The sequence below is a fragment of the Solenopsis invicta genome, chromosome 11 (assembly GCF_016802725.1).
Source record: "Solenopsis invicta isolate M01_SB chromosome 11, UNIL_Sinv_3.0, whole genome shotgun sequence".
Classification (NCBI taxonomy): domain Eukaryota; kingdom Metazoa; phylum Arthropoda; class Insecta; order Hymenoptera; family Formicidae; genus Solenopsis; species Solenopsis invicta.
The window spans coordinates 445,861-472,772 of NC_052674.1; the positions used below are offsets into that span (position 1 = coordinate 445,861).

The window sequence follows — 26,912 nt, forward strand, 5'->3', positions numbered from 1 at the left end:
ATGATAATAACAGGGATGCACTACTAGCCTACTTACATGTTTGAGTATGGAACCGGGACCGAAAATGAAAGGTACGAAGATGGAAATACGAAATGAAAATATAGAATGTAGAATGGAAGATTGTGGAAGGTTACAGAAGTGCACATTCACTGTGTTGTCAAGATATATTTATTTGTGGACGCATGCACGTCCAGCTATTCTCATCTTTAGATAAGTATCTCATCTCATGCGAAACATAACAGGTTTTTCTGTGTGCACACTCTATTGAAGATTCAACGTTGCATTGAAATACTAGTTACCGATAAGAATTTCCGACACATTGTATGCACGTATCTGCGTAATCAAAGTCATGATAATTTTACCGTTAAAATTTTGGAGTACCTATATTATTTTTTAATCAGATTGAACTTTTGTTGGATTATAATGCAGTATGAAGGTGCACGCATGCATCCACTCTACATACGCAAATACACAATTTATATTTATAATAAAAGAATAGTTGCTTGAATGTTAATTATTCATATACATTTAGTACAATGAACGATTGACCTTTATGTATGTCATCTCCTTCGAGTCTTATTTTCATTTTATTTTGTTTTTGTACTTAATTTGTTGATGTCAATATTTAACTGATTTCTCGTATTATTTTTTTATCTATTATCGCGAATAATTGTTATTCTCTACGTTGATTTGCTACGTAGCTCTAATAACGTTTTTCTTCATTTGATGATAAATGATGATCTTGGCACGGTAACATCAGTTAGAATGTGATAAGTAATATCCTTCTCTTTCCATGCAACTTGATATAGGTAGCTTTATGAACGAGCAATTTTACTGTAATTAAACTAGGTGCGGTACTACGTTCCGCTTCTATATTCTGTGTTAGAATTCAATTGCTCATACTTGAAAAAGATACTATTACTATGTTTATTTCTTTTTCTATTACAAAAATTGTTTCATTATGTTATACTTACGATTTTATTTTGTTCATCTTGAATATCATAAACGTCGATATATGCAGTGAATATGAATTTCACGCACTTTACGGAAATGAGTTTCTAAGCTGTTGCAATAACTTGCTTATAAAGTTTAATACCATGTAATTTATTCTGTATATTATATTTTCTAAAGTTACTTATTGTACACGAGATATTGTTTTGAAAGAAATAAAAAATTGTCGTATGATTAAATCTTTCGACGTAATCTTTGAATTGATTTCATCGGTGATGATAGTTGTGGAATGACTGTTGCTTGCATAAACGTGAATCGAAAGTATACGCGCAATGATTTTATCTTCATATTCATAAGAGTTTGATGGATATAGATATCAATTCTTAATTTGTTTATTTAGAGAGAATACAGCTGCTTTCGGATCAAATAATTTCGAAAACAATATAAAAAATATATATGTATATTCATGTATGTATAGGTAATATTATATTGTATTATATCAATTGTGCGTAATTTATATTATAAAATTCTATTTTATAAATATTATCAATAATTAATTTTATTAACATAAGAAATAATCTTATTAAATTTTATAAAAAGAAACGGAGCTTAAAATATTATTCGGAGAGTGATTAAATTTTCGAAACATTTAATAACATTAAAAAATTTTTACTTCCGACTATTAATGTTATTTTATGCTTCATGAAAATAACAGTTGCAAACGCAGATTTTTATGAGAAATTGATCAAATATCATAAATATGCAGATGAAGATCTATATACCTTTATTTACTGATTCTGTCGCGAGAACTCATGAAACAGACGTGCATCTTCTGTGTTTATAATGTGCGTGATTACTATGCGTCAATTTGCGGTTTATGATCTCACTAAGTTGATGACGGTCAAAGACCTTAATCGATGCTCTTCCAGGTTAATTTGAGATATTTCTCTAGTCACGAACTGGCTACTTTAGGTGACTCCAAATACGTCTTTACATTATAAGAATTGCTGAGTCGCATATGAATTAATAATATCTATTCATTGAAACGTTACGTGACACAGTATGAATAGATGTCAATTATATTTGCAATATAACTTCTCTATTTGATATAACATATGGGAAGGCTCTTTATTATGGAATAATTTGGTTTAGAAAAATAATTTTTCTGTAAAAATATATAAAATTGATTGTATGTTTTAAATAATTTTTTTTAATGTAAATTAATTTGTCATCAGTATTTTTGCAATCTTTCAACGCTGTTTAAAATGTTTCTTAGATATTTGAACTACGCGTTTGAATAAAAATGAGTATTTAACGATATACGTTATTTACGCGACATGCAACATTCGTTTATCTGTTTATGCAACTGTCCAATCTTCATGAAATAGGCCGTAAACGTCACAAAGAAACCATAACTAAGCCACTAAGATGGATTTTGCGCCTCCAGGGTGGATATTAACGATTGGTTGCGGCTTTTAACGTAGAACAAAATAAATCGTATGTAACATTATTGTAAACGTGTACTATCACGGTTAACAACTGTGAAGTCTCGTATGTTTGGACTGTCTTTTATTCACTTTTCGTATCAGATATTGATTATTAGAATTCTAAAGCTGTCGAAGTGATTTACCGATAACTCTCCAAGATAAATAACTCGCTTTATAGCTGCAGAATCTCTGTTTGCAAATGGAGATGCATTCGAAGAAATAGAATATTATTTATTCTTAGAATAATACAGGTTGTGAATATCGTGTTAACAACTTATTTTAAACTGCAAATTACTATTTGCACTTTATCACGAAGATATTGTATAATACAATTACAATGATAATAATATTGTTATTTTCTGGAGAATATTAGATTTAGATATCAAAAACGTTTCTTCTTTTATTCTCTCATTGTCAGATCTTTCATAATCTTTAATATATACGATGACAAATTCACATCCCATATGGTACGCGCTGTGATAAATTTTTAATCATCAGACTTGAACCAACAGAGTTCGATGCGTGATTAATAGTATCTGCAATGCTTAACGAAGATACTTATGCACGTCCAGACAGTTTCTTGCGTCTCTCCCAAGAATTTTCTTTCCGGCCGGGAATGTGTAACAAGCTGGAATATCGAGATCGGTAATCAGTTGATATTACCACTTCATATCCTGTCGAAGTCCCGTACTGGGTCAACCGGGCAAAGGGGTAAACAGGTTATATCGCGAGCTAACAAGCACGCGTTTCGCCCACTCGGATCGTTTATCGTGCGACGTCTTCCTCATACAGTTCTCTGTGTATAGACGTAGATGAACGATGGGCGTCTCTCTTGGTCGTTTTTACATCGCGCCCCGTAACCGCGAGTGAAAGCACGCACGCGCGCGCCTAGTACGTGCTCGACATACCCGAAGAATGGCACGTTTATTACCCGTTTCTCGTCATTACAACCCCGTCGGCGCGTGTCGCGTGCGAAAAATGATCTTTCGGTGATGTTCCTCATAGTAGATGCGATAGATCAAATTTCCAGGCCAGTAGAGTAAGTCGATGTCTTCCAGCTTTGTGTACAACAAAAATTTATTGCCTGGGTTTAGTGGGTTAACAAACCATGCTTCTATTGTGACCCGAAAAATAAATTTGAGGAGCGCTTCTGCTTTTAAGAATTAATTTTCGCGTTTACGTCGAAATTACGAATTATCAGCAATCGCATAGAGAAGTGTCTATGCAGTTATACATGCGTAACGTGAATAAAAAAATATAGAATTAATATTTGCAGACTTTACGCTTGATGCGTATAAGGTTTTCCAGTTTTCAACTTTCTAAAGTAAGTTCTTCTATGCGATGACACACACCATCCACGTTACAGAACTTATAATGTAAACGGTGGGTTAGTTATCGGATTGGCTCTGTAAAAGTTGTAGAAAACAAGTATATTGCTACGAGCACTTACATTAAATTTATAATATAAAAAAAATTATAATATAAATGGAATGGTCTATAAATACAACAATTTAAAACATATTTAACTTTACATCAAGAATGCCACGTGTAAAAATTTATAAAAGTTAAGTTAAAGCGTAATATAGACTTGGATTTTTAAAAAGTCAACTATTATTTTTTTTTTTTTTCATTTGTTCCCACTTGTTCAACTTGACGTTTACGGTACTTTAGTGTTATTTGAGCGTTGTTTGCTGGAAGTTTTAAAATAAATCAATCAAGCCAAGAAGATATTGATAAGATAAATGAAGAAAAACAGTTTTTAAAAATTGTATTGGATTTTTAAATAGATTGATGCGAAGTCAAAGTAAAGCGAAACGACTATCGTGTAAACCGGTTGCGGAAAGAGGCTGCACCGCTAACACATGTGTGTATGATATCCTGATTCTATCTGAAGCCTGCAATGGCGTTAATAGGTCAATCAATCGCCTTCTATCCGCTTTTTGTGATGTTACCCTTTACTACGTTCTACTGATTATTACATAACACTCAATGCATTAATTTTCTTACACAGTTTTATTCTTAAAATAATTTACAATCACGATTTTATAGCGGAAACTCGACTAGGCATTAATTTTCTTTACTTCTTAATGTTTGATATTAAATTTCTTCGCAGATGCTTAAATTAAAGTTTTAAATTAAAATTTTACTGCAGACAATGTTATATTATCTTAAATTACATATATTTCTGTATCTAAATTTATGAAAAATTAAAATTTTTTAATTAAGTTTAGAACAGTAAGATTGTTATTCTTCTGTTAAGAAAAATTGGATTTAATAATATTAAGGTTACATGGATGTAATTTAATTTTAGATTTTTTTAATTGGAGGATATCTTTGAAAAAATAAATTTGTACGCCCAATTTTACCTAATTTCCGCTTTACAAAGAGATAATTTACGAATTATAACGTTACCTGTGATTATCTGCGATAAAAAACTGAGCGGCCGTTGCGGGTGGGTGCACTAGAAAATATAGCGCTTCCACCGGCGGCGAGGAATGTCGCAATTACGTGGAGAAGAATGTCGTGGAGAAGACCCTTTGCTGAATCTTTAAAATGGCTAACGGAAGGACATTATCACGGTCATAGTGGCACGTGCCGTTGCTGCTCTCTTTTGACATAGAGACAACTTTTCGCTTGGTAATCGTATAATATAAAACGCAAATATAGTATACAACATTTAATACAATGACGACATAGTTCATCTTGTTTACATTCATCACAGTCTCTTCAACTAAGCTTGCAGCGAAGCCTTGAGATATCTCGTGAAATATCTTTCTGATTGTCTGATGGTTATTAGGTTGACAGTTTAGTTATGCAGCTGTGATATACCGTTAAAATTATATTCTTATTTAGTAAAAAATAAGGATTCAGGATCTTTGTTCTACTGGACAATCTAATCGGACAAAATAATTAGATTGGGATTTTAACATAGCTTGATGTTTTTTTACATACAAAAATTATGCTTATTAAATAAATGTTTTTTTTTTATTTTTCTGCAAACATGAAAACAGTATAAAATGATTGGCGAAGAATATTAATAAGGCTATCTCAAAATATCTTTGCACGATACTGGATAATCTTTTTAACACTTTTTTCTCAATTTTAAAATATCCCGTTTAGTGTCTCACGAATTTTATGGTGTGATGAGTTTGTTTCATTGTCATTGAAATTTCCACGAGCTTCCAGCGACCATCAGCGAGTTCTCGAGTGTCTCTCGAGTCGTTGTATCGTATAGAATGCACCAGCAATCTCTTACACAGTATTATCTAAGCCATGGACCGTTACCCCCACCGACCTAAATTATCGCCGTATAAATGGTCAGAACACCTTCTATCCACTGTCAGTGAGCGTGTGCAACCTAATCTTGCCTTTCTGCAACGTGCATCATCCTGCATCATTCTGTGACAAGAGTGCGTGATATTATGCGATAATTCTTTACTTATGATTTTCTTGGAGTAATTACGGAATTCTCTCTCGAGGTAGTGCACCTCGATGATTTGTATAGTTAACGAAATTTTTACAATTAATAATGACTATACGAGAATTCGAAGCGAGATAGGTGATCGTTCCTACCGTCTGCAATGAAGTATAAACCGACTAATCGAAGTTAACAAAATCTAAATCCTTAGTGCAAAGTTATAATCATCTACTTAAATTATGAAGTACGAATATATCAAAGTTATCGAGTGGTCTCGCAAAATCGGATGTCCAAAAGTGACCCAAGTATCGTGCTGGATGTTTATCTTGTTGATTATTTGTTCACGACAAACTCAGTCATTGGTTTTCGATAATACAACGGATTTTGTTCAAAAATGTCAATTGGAATGCAGTTTTAAGAAAGATTACACAACTTGTGGTAAATATAAAGTCGTAAAATGGTTAAACACAGTAGTAAAAGAAAAGGTATGTATTCATTATTTATGATCTTATGACGTAATCTTTGATCATAATAAAAAAATTAAGAATTAGTAATTTACAGTGCATAATGTTAACTGTAAAGAGTAAAGATTAAATAAATTTATTATTTTTACTATTTTTTGTTTTATTTTTTATAATAAATTACTAAAATATTTAATTTTAATATTTATTACTTTTACAACTTTGATTTGATTTACATTTGAACATTGCTAATAGAATTATAACGAAATATAAAGAATTAATTAAATATGAATAACTATAAAATTGATAAGACATTTATAATATAGCAACTTAATATGTGTATATTAGAATTTTAAAGAGAAAATTATATATATATTATATATATATATATATATATATATATATATATATTAGAATTTTATATATATATATATATATTATTTATATATATATATATATATTAGAATTTTAAAGATATATATATATATATATATATATATATATATAATTTTCTCTTTAAAATTCTAATATACACATATTAAGTTGCTATATTATAAATAATGTCTTATCAATTTTATAGTTATTCATATTTAATTAATTCTTTATATTTCGTTATAATATATATATATATATATATATATATATATATATATATATAAATTTATTACTTTATTAAAACTAATTATTATAATTTAGGAATTTAGTTATGGGCCATTTCGTATAATAAGGATACCATCGATTTATAAGCAATCTTTCTTGCCCTATTTGCCACGTTCTCGAGCATTTAAAAGTGGCATAACAGAAACCCTAACCTTCGTTAGAGATAGTGTAGAGGATTTACTGACAACACGTGCCATTGTATATACAATAGACAACTCGGCTGGTGCCAGAGAGTTCTCTTCGAATCTAATGCTTATGGATGAGGATGAACTTGATCGGTTAAAAGAGAGCAAAGAACCGGAAGGTAAGCAGATATCTTGTAGCAGATTTAAACGATAAAATGTTTTTTCTTACATTATTTTTTTTACAATAATTTTATCTGCAGTGTTAAAAAATCCAGCTAAATTTCAAGTAGGTACCTTAAAAACATTTAATGTTATCAAAAGTGTATTAAATTTCATGCACATGTACACTATATACTTTACAAATACATAAAATTTTAAGTATTTGTATAACTTGAAAGTCTATTGAATTTTATGACATTTTTAAATGTGTGTTAAATAAATTCGTAAATATTACAGTGCTTTATATTCTTTGTGCTTCAAGTTGTTGAAAAATTTTTGAAACGATTTTTGAAACGCTTATGACGATATATTGATCTTTTAGCAATAACAAAGACAAAGTATACTTACTGTTCTATATAACGGACGTTCGAATTGTGATTTGCCCGTAATCGTACGTAATCGTAGCTTCTAATCGTAATCGTTGCGTTCTTTGTTTCGGGTAACGGTGACGTTACGCGTAACAAGTATTATCACTGCAAAAGCTATGCAATCTGCCATAACATTCTATATATTCGAGAAAAGCGATGAACGGCGAAATGACAGAGTTTACTACCTTATATTTCTTGTAACGGCAACGATGTCAACAGTCATGCAGTCATAACAATACTTTTTTCAAGATTTTCGGAGAAAGAGAAAATTAATAGATTATTCGATTTACAGGCGATTGGCGAATTTTCAAGAAGAAGAAGTCTATAATCCTCCCGATTCTTATATTGTTAAATTTAGTAAAATTGAAACTACTGCTATTACCAATTTTCCTAGGAGTTCATTTTATCAAAAAACTTCTTGTACTTGGATCATTAATTTTACCATCAGTATTCGCACATTTAAGGATTTGCAAAGTGCCACGTCCTAATGCCTCTCATGGGCATCATGCACATCCTTATCAAATATGGTCCACTGCAGAAGACACATCAGTAGATTATCCAACAGGTAAAAATATGTAAGAAATATTGTTTTTGTTTTTGACAATCGCAAAAATATAAGCAAGTTATATACTAAAAATATATAAGCATATACTTATTATCTTTGGTAAAATTTTAAATAGAATAAATGAGAAAATTTATCGTACGTTTAATTTACTGTCGTTGAGCTATGTATGCTAATGTATGAAATAAATTTTCTTATCAAACAAAAGTAACTGGAACGACGTAGTAGTTTGCATAATTATATATTATGTAGGCTAAGTTAGGATAGCGTCGCTCAGCTGTAACAGATGATACATCTTTACAAACCAATACACATGACGTATTTATGTTGACATAAACATATTTAATGTTAGCCAACAGCGACAACTATTAGATTTGAAACAGCTGTCAGCGTACGTTCCGATAGTGTTTTATGTGTTTGACATATTTAATATTTCCTTTAAAATCTTTAATGTCGTGTCGCGTGTCACATGGATATTTGATGTCAATAACGCTGAATCTTCTTCCGCACATCTAAATAAAGATTTTTAACCTTGTTTGCTAAGAACGTTGTAAACTTGTAATATGTATTTGACATTTCCTTTACAGGATACGGGCAAGATGACACTAATTGGCATAGAAACGATTATCAATTGGGATATCCGAGTTATCAGATACTTCGCAATCCCTACGGGTGAAAACATTTCAGATTAATATCGCAAACATCTCTCTCGATGAGAATTTTGTATTTACTATCTTCCGACAATCTTTCGAAAAACGAGCTGCAAACGCGAGTCAGTTATATCGAGGCACGCGAAATAACACGTTGGCGAGTAGCGCAATTACGATTAATCTAATTCTGATCTGTGTAATCCTAGTAATCGCGTCATTTCCTGTAAAATCGATCGTGGCAATCACGATGAATGAACGTCGCCAAATACTACTTTTTATTATATCTTGGCTACGCTCGTTCGTCGCTTATTCTAGCAAAGAACGTTCGTGAAATAACTTTCACGTAGCTTACCGTTATTTAAAGAACGTGTCGATATATTTTAACCTTTGTAACTCGCGGAGGCTTTAAGAAAGGGCACGGTGTTAAAGATACATCCGGCTTTTCCTTAAAATCAAACGAATGGGAATGCGTGAATGAGCGTAAAGTCTCCTTTACCTGTCTCCTTTAATTTTTTTCAAACATTTAAATTTATACAACTTTCTATTTTCTATTTCTTATTTTATATTATTTATTGCTAATTTTATAATAAGATGACGTTGGAGACATATTAGTTGTTGATTGCTTCTAATTTATTATTATAACTCGGCATTAATAAAAGATATTGTAATTGCAGAACAGTAACTCTTCTACAAGAGTATTTATACAACTGAAAATATATTATACTATTTTCTATTACATTATAAATGCTAAAGTAATTAAATATCTACGATAAGTAATCAAATTGCTGTACAGTAAGCGTGTCAAGTATGGAGCTCAACCAAGTAATCCAAGTTCAATTAAATCGTATGTGACAAATATGTGCTTACATCGCAAAGTATCTATCTTGATCTTTGACCTCAAAAGCATTTGGCGTGCTTGTGGTGTACTTCTCTTGTACTTCTCGCTGTCTTTGCTCAAATTTCCAAAGTGAAATTCGGAAAGACTACCATACTGGGGCAAGAGAATGATTCGTGGTCAAGGTCACTCGACCGAGTACGATGGCTCCCCCACTGACCTACTGACAGATTTGGACAAGTGCCCGGATTTGTGGTGCAAACGCGTTCACGAGCCAACTCATGTGTCGCTGTTGTGCGTCCGTGCGTCTACCTTGACCGGTGCGTCTACGTGTGTGTGTGTGTGTGTGTGCGTGTATACACACATGTGACCCATGCACGGGCCGATCGAAGACCGTTATCGGCTCGCGGACAGTGCACGGCGAGAGGCCAGTCATCGTACTTGTTGTCGATCGACACATATTTTTGGTCTCAAACGTCTATTACAGCTGGTGAATTTTGCTCTCACCCTTTCCCTTCTTCGATACGCTTTTCTTCACTTGCTACGTGTTTGTCGATAGAATTAATCGTAATTTTTCACCATCGGACTTTCTGAAGCCGTTATTCTGATTCAAATCGACCCTTTTAATTCATAAAGAGAATTCATTTTCTATATTTCTACGATTTTTAATATTCTTTTTTTATTACAAAAATATATATTTTTTGTTTGTTATAAAAGATACATTATAGAATAATAAAAAAAAACGTACGAAAATCGCTCGACATTCTGATAACCAGTAACAACAATGCTTGACTCCACAACAGAATAGGAAACGCGAATCGGAAGCGACACATTGCGCATCGCTATAGGCTATCGATACGCAGCGTGCACTCGTCCGCGGCAACTCGACCGTTACGTTCTTACGTTATACGCGAACGAAAAAGTCGCATTAATGTAACGGACCATCGTCCATGTCACGGCGTTCGACTTGCGTATCCGTATCTACGTCGAATGTATTTCCTGCACATTGTACGATTCTTATGAACTTGATTCATGCGCGCGTATGACGTAGATGATTCTAAACTGTCTGCGTTAACCACCGGAGGTACTTCTTAGGATGCCACAGAATGAAATTCAAGGCAAACTCGCATAGAATTGAAGGTCTACCTTAAATAGTATCATCCTTCCTCTTTTTTAAATGAAAATTATTTTTGCGGAAGTTAATCAAAATTATATTGTCATAAACTGACCCTCTAATCGTTTAGATAGAACTTTAATTTTATGGATGTTGCGTAAGAAATACCGTTTGGTCCGATTTCTTAGTATCGCTTGAGACTCTCATACTTCGTGAATGGACAATTTTTAATAAAATGAAAGAAACCGAGACACAAAGGCTGTTTGCTGATGTTGACAATCGATACTTGCTTTATTTAATTCTCTATTCTTTGAATTTTTTTAATGTTGTTTATTGAAAATGAAATGTTTAATGTTATATTTTTTATTTGTACGTGTGCGCGTGTATATATGCGTGACTATAGTTATAAAAAAAACAAAATTGTAGAATAATTAAATAGTTAATATCCCTTTTCCTTTCCTCCTTGAATTGAAATGCACATTTTGATAATTTTTCTCACTTTGTTTTGTTATAACAATTGATAGAAGATTGTAATATTTATTGTTAATATTTTACATGTTAATATAAAATTATTTGTAAAAATATAATTTTTTGTCATTATTTCCATGTGTTCAAAGATACATTATTTTGTGTATACTTTTTAATTTTAGTGTACGATGAATCGGATGTGGATATTAATACTTGAAATATTTAGAAAGTATCTGTCTTTCTCTTTACAAAAATACAGTAAAAATAAAAATACGGGGATATTATGCGACTTTCAAGATACATAATAAATGATTCTACTGGTGTGGCTTAAACGCGAAACTTAAACTAAAAGAAGTAATACACTAGTGCGACCTTCTTTTTACAAAAAATAAATAAAGAAATTGAATCAGAAATTTTTTATTACAATGTTGAATTCTAAATACTATAAAAAGATGCGGATTAAAGTAGATGTTACATAAAAGTAAAAGTACATATTACTATAAAAATTTGTTGGTACAAAGATAAAAAAGAATTTGCTTATCTTGAAATCACTTTCTTTGCAATTTAAAATAGTCACATAAAAGCTGCATTTAAATTTTAAAGAACGGTCTTATTGACTATTGTCTCGTACGCGTTAATCTTTGAAAAAATTGAAATGCTGCGTTGCTTCATATACTTTTCTCTACGAACTTTGCACGATTTACAATTTACAATGCAAATTTTGTCGGCAATAAAGTTAGAGAAAATTTATTTTTATTTGACAGCACTACAGCATTCTACAAGCGTTCTCGTAAAGCAGGGATACGCATCTGGCAATCCATGGGCCGGATCCGGCCTGTGAAGCTTTCCAATTCAACCCACGACGCCCAGCTTGACCCACAGAAAAAACGAAAAATAAACTGAATTATTGAACATGAAACTTAAAACACGTAGGACCGAATATAATAATTTTAATATAATAACGTAGGATAATATATAACGTATTGTGCTTTAATATATATATATATATATATATATATATATATATATATTTATTTATTTATTTAATATAAGAGTGCATTTATAAGTTCTTCATAGCTGCTTCAGTGGTGTAAATTTACATTTTTACATTTGGCTTGCCAAAAGATCTAGTTGCGTTTTCCTGTCATAAAGATTTGTTTGGCGTTATTCTAATGGGTTTCTTCTAATGTCAATGCCTATTAGTACATAGTACTTTGAAACCCGGAGCATGTATACCGTGATGTCAAACGTAAATGGTAATTTGTAGTATTTGAGTCGTCTGTTAATCCCATCAAAACGAAAGAAAGGTTGGCCGACATATCGCTATAGGTGTTTACTTAAAATTAGGTAAACCAGTTTTTCGGAGGTCACAGACATTATTCGGGATCGGTTAATTCCGGAGAAAACATAAGAGAAATCGCTCGTAAAGGTGTGCAACCGCGATTGAACTCGTGACTAATTCGATTGGACTTGAACGAGTGATCTCCGTTGACGTCATAACCGAAGACAGTTTCCATATGAAAAGTAGTTCATGCAAAAAAGATTTAGCAAAAATTGTAGCTTCTTAAGATCGGATATGAAAGAGTAGTTTGAATTAATCAAGTTGTCGTAACTTTTTTTGCTGCTATAAAAAACTACGTTTTCTACGAGATATTTTATTTAGGATGTGAAGATAGAATACAAATTCGTTAATAATTTATAGTTAACTAGGAACAAGAGTTTTGACTTTTTATTGTATTGTGTTTTATTCCATATTTCTGTTAAATAATAGAAAGCGCTAGTTCAGAAGTATTTTCAAAAGAAATACAAAGACTATATAAACCAATTGAGAGTTTTTATCTAAAGATTAATCTTGATTATCCTTATATATAATTATTTCTCTTGTTCTGTTTCTCTTGCTCTTTCCTCTTCCCCTTTTTATGTTTAAATTAAGATCTATTCATCAGCAATTACCTCGGAGCAGGTTATCTCTTGTGTCATTGGGCGGCGTCCAGTCCGGCTCATTGAACTCACCGATCTGGACATTCGCCAAAATACCGTCAAGTGAAATCGTTCGTGTGAAGTATGCAGTAGTTGTGAACTTGCGACGATTTTGATCGATTTGTATAGGAAAATTTCCCCCTCGACTAATAATCACATTTGCAATTCTTTCTTGGAAGAAGGGTAAAACCTAAACGAATGGCGGGAACGAACGGACGAATGAACGAACGTGTTGAGCGAGGAAGGCGGAAAGGAATGGATAGAGGGACGGAGAGACGGATGGCCGGGTAACCCAGATCGGGTCAGTCGAGCCGATCCTACGGAGACCGGCTGCCAGTACAGTATCAGACGTCGTACACGATTCCAACTTTCTGGCCGCTTGATCATTCAGGCGCGCACCATCGACCGGCTGTTTTTCAATATTAAAAGAATTTATTTGGTTGCTGAAATTGACGCCGATCGTTTGGTCTAGGTGCGGGAAAATTGTTGATGTCAAAAATATATCGTGAAAGTGAGTATTGATTTATTTGCGACAAGTATCGACTAATAGCTTTTTCATATATCATTGTGCGTTTGATCGGTGAATGAAATTATCTTTACTATGCACGTATGGAAAAATGCATATACGGAGCATTGTTAATGAAATTATATTAGAAAAGGCTGATGAAAGAATAACTATATAATCATATATTTTGAATATATAAACATACATGTGCGCATGGTTGAATCTTTAAAGACTAAATTATAAAAATACTCTTCAAAATTTTTTATTTTTACATTTTATTGTATTATGTATACATACATATGTATACATATAGCTTAATGACACATAGTTTATAAAATGTTATGAGACAAAAATTTCTTTCGTCAGTTTATGTAATCTTTCTTTCATTCACTTTTATAAATAAATATTTGAACTTTATTAAATAATGTATATTATAAAATAATTTAGTGATACAGAATTATAATTATAATGTTATAATATATAACATTATGTATATAATACCTAAGATTGATAAGAAAATAAATTTTTGGTAATTAATTATTGACTGAAAAGAAGAATATTAAAAATATTAATTTTTAAAAATAAAACAATAGCTTACAAGTAGCAGATATCAATACATTGTTAGAAATAGAACTTATTTAATTTATCATAAATACGTAGTACCATTTTAGCATGCAATTTACTCACATGGATGAAAGAATCAGCTGACTACTTGTAAAGGATGAATCTGCAAAACTAATGTAGCATAATTAAGTTTTTCCGAGTTGTCTAGAACGCAGGGTTGGTAGAAAAAGTGCAGTATGCGGAAAAACCTATAGTAAATTCCGAATTTTATTCTATAAACTGGCAAAAAACTATATAAATGACTATTGAATATTATAATATATTTATATGCTTTATACAATAAGAATATTTTTGCTGTAATTAATAAATTGCTGATCATTTAACATAATAATACGAAAAATACATTAGGAAAACACAAAGATACTCCGTTTTGAATCCTATTCTGTTGATAACATTAAGCATTGCTCGTGAAATATTAAGTGCAAAAGTCCCTGATATAACATTTTCAAAAGTGTTAAAAGGTTATAAGATAAAAGCAATAATTTAATAGATTAAGATAAATCAGAAGATAATCAAAAGGAATGGAAGAGTCGTAAGAATCTAAACAAATTGCTTAAGGATAAAAATTTTTATTTATTTTATTGTTTTTAAAAAGGTCCAGATTTTTGTTGTTTTCTCGAAACTATCGATTTTTTTATCACTGCCATGGACTTTATCAAAAAATCTGGAATTCTGCCAACCCTGATAGAATACCATTTCGTTACTAGTGTACTTAATATATTTTTTCATACAGTACTGTTATGTATTTTCTTTATTAATTCTGAGAAGTCAATAAAGTTCAAAAAATTTGAAAGTATAAATTGATAGGTAGTATGGCAATTCTTTCAAACAATTTTTCTTTTAGAAGAAACATTATAAAATTATTTTTTACACGTCTATACAAATTTACTTTTCAAAATTTATATCTTTTCTGTTTTTTTTTAATCGATTTTTTAATTATAGAATTAGCATTATAATTTTGTATTCATTATTTGATGTATTTGATCTTAAAGCTTCTAATCTTGCTTCACGATTTATGATTTATTCATCTCATTTCAGAAAACGGAACCGCGGGTCGAGATGCAGTTCTCCTTTCGTAATAACTGTAGCTAGCCAATAGACAAGCGCCAGGTGCCTTTTTCATGGATCGGACAATGGCAAAAGGGAGAGCAGCCACGATATTTTCAATTGTGCTGTTGGCTATAGCGTGTCTTCATTCTGTCGTGGGGGTCAAGGTCCACACGGAGGTTACGTCCTTGAACGAGACCGCGCACCACGATGACGACATCGTCGAGGAGAATGAGGTGTCGCTCTCTCATGAATCTGAAAACAAAACTGACGAATTTCTTCATGATCATCCGCACAATTTTTATGGAAAACCAACGAAATTCGACATTCACGTGGATGACAAAGCAAATTATCAGATCGAGCCTACAAGGATGGCCAACGTTACTGCTAATCCAATTGAAATAAATTCAACGATCGATCACTTTCTACCAAATTCGAGCGAATGCAGAGGAAAGCTTACAGTCTCCTGTATACGGAAGGACTTTTCGAACTTTTTAGATCAACTTTCGAGGGTTGACACCTATAACGTAACGGAATCTGTACAAATTGTAAAAAATCCTGAGGCAAACCTACCCGCGTGTGACGATCGAAAGAGAGACGTTGATCCGAATTTGAATCTTCTGGACAAGGTTCATCATTATGCCAGGACACACGTGATGAAGATACGGCTGAACAAGGATCTGAATCTCGCCAGCAAAGCCAGGACGTTCTTCGGTTGTGAGTTTCTAGACCGCTTGCTACAGATTTTTGTCGCGTGTGTACTAGTGCCGTTACTTTTGCCGACAAGAAAGGTGGATTTTTTCAAACTACCGCCGATATTATATTAATTATCATCCGTATGGTGCGATGCTCATTATAAAGAAATTGCGTAATCTCTAATTGCGGAGTGAGAGTAATCTAGCAGTTTATTAGAAAGGAAAATGTTTCTATTAAATGAAAATAACGCAATCTTTATCATTTCCACCTTTCAAGATAATTTTATAGTCTTTTTATATAAATACATAATTTTTCAAAATATTTTTTCTAAAAATTTCATCTTTTTACAAATAAACTATTCAATTACAATAATTTTTTAACTATCTGATAAGCAACGGATCTAGTACGCTCGTAAACACGATCTGGCATAAATAAAATTAGGGTGTGAGAGAAAGCTTTAACTTTATGAATTGGCTTTTTGGAGTTAAATCATGTAACGAGGTTGGGTCCATGCTAATTGGCAAAAATGCAAACTAAACCAACGACAAAACGGGTATGAGGAAAAATGAGGCGTGTATAACATTGTGTGAGCAGTCAAATTAATTAATTATAATTATGATGAATTTTTATTTACACGTGGAGTGTTTCAGCAAAACGCGTGGCACGTGGACTTGGAGAGGTAGAATATGAAAAAAGATGCTGCTTGCAGCATGGCTTTCAGGGCTAACCGCAGGGCTTTAACAAGCTGGTACTTTTGCTTTCAGCCGTGTTTCAGGGAAAGAGTACCTTTTTAACAGGATTCGGGCTTGGTTTTCTAGCATTTGGTCTCAAGAAGCTCTTGCTACCCTTGTTCTTCGGCGTACAGATACTTAAGAGCGTGCTACTTGCTCTCTTCCTACCAAGTATCATTGGCAGCATTGGTAATATCGTTGGAAAAGGTACGTAATTTGCGTATAGTTAATCTTATTACGAAAGTAAAAATATTTCGGAACAATTCGTAGTGATTGATAATCGTGATTATATTTTATTTCTTTATATAAAAAGAATATATTATAAGTATTCGTACCAGATGGTAAGTATAATCTAATTTATGTAACATCAATGTTTACGTATGACATTATTTAATAGTATAAAATTAATAACTAAAGTTTTCACAATTTCACTAATTGCAGAAATATAACTTTATAATATAAATTTTTACTGAATTTTTAATAGATTTTCCTTTTGTTATGTATCTTGAGGTATGAAGAAATAAGAAAAATTGTGATGTGAAATTGAAGATTATTGTAAAATGTAGAAATTGGATCTTTGTTGAGAAAATGATTTCTCCGTTTCTTTTGTACTTGTGAAGTTCACACAGTATCATTAATATTAATTGAGGAAGCATCCTGAACTAAAAGTGTAAATACATACAAATTACGTACAAATTACAGGTGTTTCCTCCTTCGCACAATCTTCGCATGCCGCACCTGTGGCGGGATCGGAAGAAAGTTTCGAGTTCAAAGATAATGCTGATCTTTATAACGACGATTATCTGACGCGACAACCAGTAGGCACGTTACCAGCCTCCGCCATGTATGACGAGAGCATGATGCAGACGCAAAAAACTCCAGATATTGCATCTCGCTACGGATTCGTTGATTCGAGAATATCTCACGCGAATGCACTTTCGGATCGTTATTACACGCGACACGTGGCTGCTCACGGACTTTCTAAGAAACAGGATTTTAAGGTGAGCTTTTCGAATGAGTAATGCGTAATTACTTGCACAAATCTTGTATGTTTTCTCATCATAGATTAAACGCATAGCTTTCAAATCGCTGCTGTACCACTTTCTTTTTTTTGGATTCTGATAATATATTAATGCAATTTATACGTTTAAAACGAGCAAGTTTAAATGAAGCTATAAATTATAATTATGAAGACTTTTATTATGAATATTTAATGGAATCCTTGATTGCGTAATAGTAATAATAATTTTTATCGAATTATTCCAACTAACAGGAGATTTGCATGTTGATTTATACATATTACCTAACGCTGTCGCAGATAGTTCGAAACGACTGTTTGTTAACATTTGATTCAATATTGAAACGGGTAAGTATGCCATTGGAATAAACGTCTTTTTTTGCTACTTTAACACCGTCGATGAACGGAAATGGTTATGCTTCCTACTTTTGGTACTATTCGGCTATCGACATCCGTCATTGAGATTCGCGCGACCCACTTCTTTGTTTGCTTCGTTTTAACTCGTGCGACACCTAGTCGCGCGTGTAACGGATACAGGGAACATCAAGTATACGTAGCTGTAAACATGCATATTGATTATTGGCTGCAGGTCTTCCACGAGATCCCGACGAGTTCTTTGCTTTTGACGAACTACGACCCGTTCTACTCGCCCCTGCTGTCACGTCTGGACGCCGTTTTCTCTCGTCTCGGCCACAATACGGAAGGCTGCAGGGAGTACGCGGTGTGCGCGATGTATCGAAGTCCCGCGCGTTACGCGCCATACTCGAATCTGGTCTCCGCTCAGCTATCTAGAGAGCTGAACGAATTGAGGAAACCCAGTAGCGACAATCCCGACGTTCTGCGGTTCTTCAGATACATGAAGGCCGCCAAGGACGGTCAGGACGGCGTCAAGTGCGAAGAGATCTATGCGAATTGTGCGAACGCTCGTGAAGATCAAAGCTTGAAGCAAAATCAAGCGATGCTCGCGACGTACCAAGATATTAACAAGCTCGTACAAGCGAGAAAGATTTGAGAACGTCCTAACTTACTTTCGTTATTGCTCTTAATAATCGCAAATGCGAAGGAGAAAGGAAGCTTCTCACATCGTTTCGTGCGAGCTTTAGTAACAGTGGCCTATAGTTCTGATTGGATGCACTAGTGCAATCGCTGAAAAGTTTTAGCGTTTGCTCTAATGATTGAACATTCGTTCATAGATATTGCGCGTAAGTAAAGTAAGGTATTCTTAGTGGTGGATTACTACGGTCGCACGAAGCACACTCGTACGAGGCTTCGAGATGCAAAGTTTCGCTTTTTCTTTCTTCCAAAATTAACTATTTATTAACTTTTATACTAAATTGTAGCATAAAAAATATTTAAATTTTCAAAAATGTTTTAAATTTTAGGTTGCACCTTAGACAAAAGAATCGGAAATTGATTTGCGTTTGAAGCTCTCGAGACAGTCTTAATCCGCCATTATTCGAACCTTCAACTTCTGTAACTAAACTGTAAGCTCTTGATGTACCATACACAGTTTCCTGAATTATCGTTTGTAGACTCGATGTCGATATTAAGTATAGCAGCATGTAAATATATAATAAAATCTCATAATTATTATTGATTATTGCTGCAAAAATTTAGATTTTAATTTATAATAATTGGAATTAAATAATAATTAAAATACATTTTATCAGAAATAATTAAAATGTTTAAATAATTGAAAATTAGAAAATTTTATTTATCAAAGCTTTTAATAAAGGTTCTTCAATTGCTTATTATGTTATTTATACTATATTATTTAAATTCTGTTTTAAAACATATTTAACGATAAATGCACTTGATGGCATATTGTTAACTACAAAATGCAACAAAAGTGGGAATTTTTTATGTAAAATAGTGATTGCACCTTCTCTCTTATAAATACACGCACGCACGCACACACATACACACACACATACACATTTGGGCATACCGACATAATTATTGGCAAGCCAATATTAATATTATTGTTTAAGCATTTTAGAAAATAGAAACTGTGTGTTGAAACAATCAAGAGCATCTCGATTTACATAATGTTTCGCTTTAGATTACGAGACGGGTACATTCAATCTACTTCTCACGTAACAAAGCGATTTAAAAATAGAAATGAGCTTTATGATTTTAATATGAAAATTATTGAAGAAATTTATTTTTTCATAAGAGAATCTTGAGAATTTTACGATTAGTAATTACGTTAAAATATATTTTTATTGAATTTAACTTGCTCAAAAGATTTTCAAATATTAAAGAAAAATTATGATGTATGAAATGATTTCCTCAAAAAATATTTACACAAATGAATGATTGTTAAATAGTTTTTAATGACATAAATAAATAATTATTTAATGACAAATATTAAAATTATTAAAATAAAATATTAAAATTATTGCATATTTAATTTATATTTATTTATTTATTGAATACTATTTTGTATACAAGATTTAATTTTGCGATTGATAATAATTCTGGATATTTATTTATTTATGTGACGTGAGGATGAAGATACTATTATAATTTATGCAATCTGAGCGAGAAACGTGTTGCGCAGAGCGCATGTATGTTTAGGGTGATTGTAATTTTATTAAAAAAGTGCGATTATTCTGTTAATTGCATGATATATTTTTAAATTGATTGTACAGAGTACGTCAGTAAAAGATTTTATGACGTCACGCGGGTTTCTCCCAAGTAAGGCAGCGCAATGAGTCAGCGTACGACATAAGCATTTATGTAATCAAAATCCTGTTGAAAACATAAAACAATAAGAACAAGAAAAGAAGTTCATTTTTTAATTAAAAATATGAATTACGTTACTCTCATTGTGATAAATCAAATATTTTATAACGGATGAAATTATAAAAGACTGCCTGTCATAGAAAAAATAAATGTTATCTCGTATATATAAGAAAGTGATTTATGGCTTAAGAATCATCTTACGGTGCGAAAAAACAGAGATTGGTGACTAAAGAATCGTGTCCCCTAATATGGCTATGACGCACGTTGGTTTATATAAGATGGAAATGAAAGTTCAGTGACTTCCTCCCTCCGCGATGCACCTTCCGTTTCCATTTCTCAAGTCTACCTAGTTCCTGTTCTTATTCCGGGCACCACTTTCACTCTCAATTTTTCCAAATCTTCTCGTTCGTTGTTCTGGGAATGACTTACGGATTCTATCCCCTCTCTGAACTCGGTAATACATTCATATAAATACAAAGATGGTGTGTCAAAGCGTGTCATTTAACTTTCGGTTGAAACGGTGTCCAGTACGTATTGTGAAAAATTCATAGTCCATTGGTATTCATTGATTGCCAAACGTCTAATTTATATAATTCTTCCTTTTTACTCTGGTTCTCAATTAGTAAGGTAAGTTAAGAAAGTTTAATATTTTTTAAATTATTTTTCATTTTTATCTCTTTTCTTTAGCAGCTATTTCTGTCGACTAAGTAGTTTAAAATTTGTTTTAATTGCTTTTAATTTATTATATCACTCCTAGATTTACTATTTGTTCGTTTATAAAATCTTGATATACTCATTGTTTCATCAAAGTTTAAAAGAAACTCACCAATATCGTTACAATTCCTAATTATGAAATGTGGTGGAAGAAAAATTTATTTTACAATTTTGCAACTTAAATGAAAGATTTGTTGTCATAAAGATGACTCTGCGACATATATTACTATTATTATTCAAATGGAATGCGCGCGCGTGATCAGAAATTGGAATCAGAATCCCGCTTGCTTTCATCCTTTACTTCTGATTGGTGCGCTCATCTAACGGCACTTGGAGAACCAGCGCGCCGACTGCCAACAGTCGATTCCGTAAACCTGCGAGTGCTGTTTGAGCGTCATCACGAGTACGTTTTTTTGACAAGGATGTCACGTAAGGAATATCGAATCACGATTTGACAGTTTGGTGAGATATCTAATCATATTTTAATTTTCCTCGATTATATTTAAGTTATTTTGAAAAGTCCCGTTTCTTTAAAAACATAAACGTTCCGGACGTTGCTCTATCTTGTGTTTAAAAGTAATACAACTGTTTATTTAACATATTTCAACGTTGATTTTATTATTGCCAAATAAAAAAGTGTTAAAAATATCACAAAAGTAATTTGAATGTGACAATCAAATGGAGTATTTGACAATAGTCCATGTATTGTTTTAGAAATGGCAGATAAATGTTAATCGATTGTATCGATATGGTGATTTCTATCTTCCAATGTATCTTTTATTATAAAAATTATTATATTATATTTTTTTAACAGATCCATGATTGTGTGTATGTGTGTGTGTGCAGGTGGTGTAAAGAAAAGAGCAGAATGCAACTGCAGCGGTTGTTGGTAATTCCAGGAATTCTTTTGGTATTGTCTTTGTTGGCATGCTGTCAGTCTGCTGGGAAAATTACGTTTCAGGATTCTGATACTGAACATCAGATAGATACACAAGGTAAGATATTTTAAAATTGTTTTTTAATTAGAGGAGAAAAAAGTAATATGGCATCCATTTATATTTTATTAAATAACTTTGTTTATAATTAATATTTTCTATTGAAACTTGAACAGTTACATTCATCAGAATGTTGTTTGACAGATTTTAGACTCAAAGTAATGACATATTTGTTATATAGGACGTGATTTATAAAAACCAAATGCACTGCATAATCGGTAGAAGAAAAAAAAGTGGTTGTAATATGGCTATCCATAAAAATAATTGAAAAAAAATTAATTTTGTTTAAAAGAAACACAGTACCTTGTTACAAAATTATATATTTTTAATTTTTCATTGTTTAGAATTTTCTTGATTTAGAATTTTCCTGCGTTTAGAAGTTTTAGAAATACCATTAGAAACTTTATTAAAAATATCATTTTGTCTCTGTTTAACATTGAACAACAAACATAAATGTCTCTAATGTTTTTAAACACCGCTCTCTAAAATAATAATCAATTTATTGAAGAAATATTTCGATATAAAAATTTTGCTTAAAAAACTATATTGACAAAATTCCATGTTATTGATTTAACTTTGTATAACTCGAAATGTATACGGCCGAATAAAAAGTTAAATAACAAAAAAACACTCGAGTGTATGTACCTTCGTGTGACAATATACTCAAGTTTAAGAATAACGAGGAAGTGTATGTAATTAAAGGTTAAAAGTGTACCTTGAAAAAATTTAGACGTGCTCAAAAGTAAAAATGCTTTATAATAATTGTCAGTCATTATGTATTGAAATATTAGCATCACTAAAAAACGGCGGGTACTAAACGAATAAACAATTGTTAGAATACATCATCTAATAACGGAAATAATAGGGGTAGCCATATTGTCGACAGGAGCCATAGTACCCTCTTCTCCTCTATTATCAAGAGTCGCGTATTGCATCAAGTATACACGTGACAATGATAAAATAAATCAAATATTTATAACCAAATTTTTGTTAATAATACTTAACACTTAAATGTTTAATTTGTTATATAATATAAAATTTTCAAAAAAATATCTAGTTTTAGATAAATTATATATTTTTTATGATATTAACAATATTGAGGAAAATGTCAATTGTTATAACTTATTTTTATTATTTTTTATTTTTAACTTTATAATATTTTGTTAAAAATAATGAAATTATAAGTAGAAAGTGAAATTATAATGACTAGAATTATATATAAATTTATAATTTCAGAAAATCTCAAAAAACCGTCATCGCAACAGAGAGGGTTTAATCCTGTTCAACATGTAGAAGATTTATTCAATTATATTGGTCTTGGAACTGGGCGAAATATTGATCCGTACTTGGCAAAGGTTAATGAACGTTGTTTAACTGGTGATTTAGCGGAATGTTTCAAATCACGAGCATTAAATTATTTTTCGGATTTTTTCGATCATGCCGAATATTCCTTAAACGATAATATTCGAATTAAGCGAATGTCTGAACAAGTAGTAACGGAAGTACATCGTCAGCCGTACGAATATTCCAACGAGCCTAGGTACGTCATTACTTTTAAAAGTACACGAAAATATATATGTGTATGCGCGCACATTTGTGTGTGTATTTAGAAAAGTTATTCGTGCATTTCTTAGTCGCACAAATCGTTATATGTAAAAAGAAATATTTAATTTATGTACGTCTAAGAAATAATCGTAAATAATCTTTCTAAATGTTTTGATAATATTGGAATAAATGTTTGAATTATTAATAAAATATAATAAATTGCATATTTTTATAATTAAGTATGAAATATGTTGAACAGATCCGGAGAAACAGAATGGGATGAAATGGTTAATTTTATGAAAAGGAAGATGGAAAGATTTGTTAAAACAATGTCTTTTGAATTGACCATTCCTGAGGAAGAGAATGATCTTAATGATGCGTATAAACCAAGATTTTTAAATGAAATCGCTGATGAAATCGATACACTTGAAGACAAGAAGGATACACTATTCTGTAAGTATTTATTTAAAATTATTACATCAGAGAAAATGTTTTTAAATGTTTTCAACGGTAGATGATGTTAAAAAAATGTTTATAAAATCCAAGTACGTGATATGTTTAAGCACAGAATGCTCGTAAATTTTTATATTTGGACAATTTAAATTATTTATCTGAAAAAAAATTATTTTCTTTATTTTATTATGACATTCTTTAATTTTTATCCAAGACGCACTTATGCATAATATGTAATAATGGAATGCCATTGTGCATCATAGTCAATTAATTTTCTAATTTGTTCGAAATTAATGAAATCTATATTTTCATGTACTTTATTTAAAAAGTTAGTTTTTCTATTAGATAAATTATTTATTACAAAATATAAAACAGCTCTATATATTAAATGATCATCTTTTATTAACTTTAATCTAAATATTATTTACATATAAAAAAAATACATATATTATTCTTAATAAACGTCTTATATATACCTTTGTTTTTTTAAACATTTTATTAAATAATTATACACATAGTTAAGTAACGATAAATTATTTTAATTTCAAAATTGCAGTCTTTATCTAATTTGTTTGACAGTCAAAATTATTTAAAAAATGAAAAGCAAGATTAGATTATATACTATGTTTATCCAAACATGTCAAGAAACATAACTGTTTTGAGGCTAAAGAGGCTATTTGTTGTCTCCTTTATCAGTACCCATTAGAATTTCGATAATAGGAGCTGATTTAGAAGTCAAATATGTTGAATTTTTATTATCTAAATTATTCGTAAAAGAATAATATTGAGTTCAGTTATAAGTTTATATATTTGAAACTGAGCACGAATGTTTATCTGTAAACGGAGTGTATATAAACGGAGTTTTATAGTAATTAAATTATTTAAGTTTATTAAATAATTTTTAATGGAAACTAATTATTCACTAAACATAAATTTGAAATCTGTTTTAGCTCGTCATCGACTCAGGAAATTTCTTATACCGTTCTTGCTTATTGTAAAACTTTTCAAGGTGAAGCTATTACTATTATTGCCTTTGATTTTGGGATTAGCTTCATTCAAAAAATTCCTTGGACTATTGGTGATCCTCATACCTGGTATAATAGGTTTTTTGAAGTTTTACAAACCGTATCCAAATTATTATCCTCCAGTGTACACTAAAAACGGAGTCGCTCAATCTCCTTACGATTCATATTCGAACTTTGATTATCATGGAGATCAATATGGAAATATAAATTCCTATGGTCAAGATTTGGCATACCGTGGATACCAGCATTATAAATCCTAATCTATTGATTTACTTATCAAAATGTTAAAAAGAAGAATTTTGGTCGAATAATTAAATTTTTAGAAGGTTATTTATATATACAAAATATCGACAAAAGATTTTGATGCTTAAATTATGAATTGCATTATTATAAAGCATACTTTTTCATTTACTAAGTCATATAACATATACATATACTAAGTCATACGCAATGTAATTCTAATATGATGTGTATGTGTAATTAAAGAGTGAATGTTTGAGTTTGTATATTCTTTTTTTTTTTAATAAAAATACATTGAAATATAAATTTACTATTTTAATTTTGCTATATCATTCTTTCTATATTTATCATATCGCAATCTGTTTTTTTTTTATTTTAATTTATATAGTATATATATATATATATATATATATATATATGTATATATATATATATATATATATATATATATATATATATATATATAAGTTTTTATATCAATAGTTAAAATATGTATATATGTGTAATTATATTGCATATATAATTAAAGTGTACATATGTAAATTCATATATTTTCTTTTTCAATTAAAGTACTAAAATATAAATTTATTACAATTTTACTGTATCAATTTTTGTTTATTTATTATATCGTATTGCAATTTGATTCTTATTCATTTAAGTTAATTATATTTACAATTAAAACTTTATGTCAATATTTAAAATAATTTAAAATTAAAAATTTAAGATATTCCGTTTATATTTATTGTCAGAAATATTTGAATCTTTCTATATACGCACACGTATAATAGTGCACAATTGGCTTTCATATTGTCTTAGTTTCTACCTATTATTCCTGTGCTACTTTTGATATCGCTCGCAATTTCGAGAATCGATGCAAAGCATGTTTGCGTGTTATGATTAATTTGTTCATTGAGACTATAAGAATTATCGGAATTGGGTTAATAATTATGACATAAAATTAAGTAAAAGAGAACACACTTAATTGTCTTCTAATTTCTATTAAAATGAAAACAATGTATACATATATCTCTATATTACAAACTTTCTATAAAATTTCTTTTAGGTGAAAACTAACAATAATCGACATGTATCATTAAAAGAATAAGGTAAAGCTTTAGTAATCTGTGCACCATAATATCAAATCGTAAGTAGTGATACATATCAATCTATAAATTAATACACTTAAAATTAAGTGGATAAATTATTGTATGTATTTATATTTTATTTTCCTGGAGTTTAATTCGTTCAATATCAAGTTAATATTAAACAGTCT

At 31.0% G+C, this 26,912-nt stretch overlaps 3 protein-coding genes across 5 annotated transcripts; all 3 read left to right on the plus strand.

Annotated features, from left to right (window-relative positions):
• The first annotated feature begins 1,646 nt into the window (after positions 1-1,646).
• On the plus strand, positions 1,647-13,809 carry LOC105198799. Its single transcript, XM_026136291.2, has 4 exons — positions 1,647-6,341; positions 7,014-7,281; positions 7,982-8,254; positions 8,839-13,809. The coding sequence occupies exons 1-4, from the start codon at positions 6,096-6,098 to the stop codon at positions 8,925-8,927; spliced, it is 876 nt and encodes a 291-aa protein (XP_025992076.1). The 5' UTR covers positions 1,647-6,095; the 3' UTR covers positions 8,928-13,809.
• A 1,688-nt stretch (positions 13,810-15,497) lies between these two features.
• On the plus strand, positions 15,498-19,571 carry LOC105198797. Of its 2 annotated transcripts, none has more exons than XM_011165637.3 (4): positions 15,498-16,191; positions 16,935-17,108; positions 17,604-17,902; positions 18,509-19,571. In XM_011165637.3, exons 1-4 carry the CDS (start codon positions 15,549-15,551, stop codon positions 18,929-18,931), a joined length of 1,539 nt encoding a protein of 512 aa, XP_011163939.1. In that variant the 5' UTR covers positions 15,498-15,548; the 3' UTR covers positions 18,932-19,571. The 2 variants fall into 2 exon arrangements, with proteins under 2 accessions (XP_011163939.1, XP_011163940.1); XM_011165638.3 differs by having other exon boundaries at positions 16,989-17,108; positions 18,509-19,570.
• A 704-nt stretch (positions 19,572-20,275) lies between these two features.
• Positions 20,276-25,897, plus strand: LOC105198796. 2 transcript variants are annotated; one of them, XM_039454829.1, is made up of 5 exons: positions 20,276-21,294; positions 22,228-22,376; positions 23,613-23,916; positions 24,181-24,374; positions 25,325-25,659. In XM_039454829.1, the coding sequence occupies exons 2-5, from the start codon at positions 22,250-22,252 to the stop codon at positions 25,657-25,659; spliced, it is 960 nt and encodes a 319-aa protein (XP_039310763.1). In that variant the 5' UTR covers positions 20,276-21,294; positions 22,228-22,249. The 2 variants fall into 2 exon arrangements, with proteins under 2 accessions (XP_039310763.1, XP_025992055.1); XM_026136270.2 differs by lacking the exon at positions 20,276-21,294 and adding an exon at positions 21,376-21,843 and having other exon boundaries at positions 25,325-25,897.
• The last annotated feature ends 1,015 nt before the right edge of the window (positions 25,898-26,912 follow it).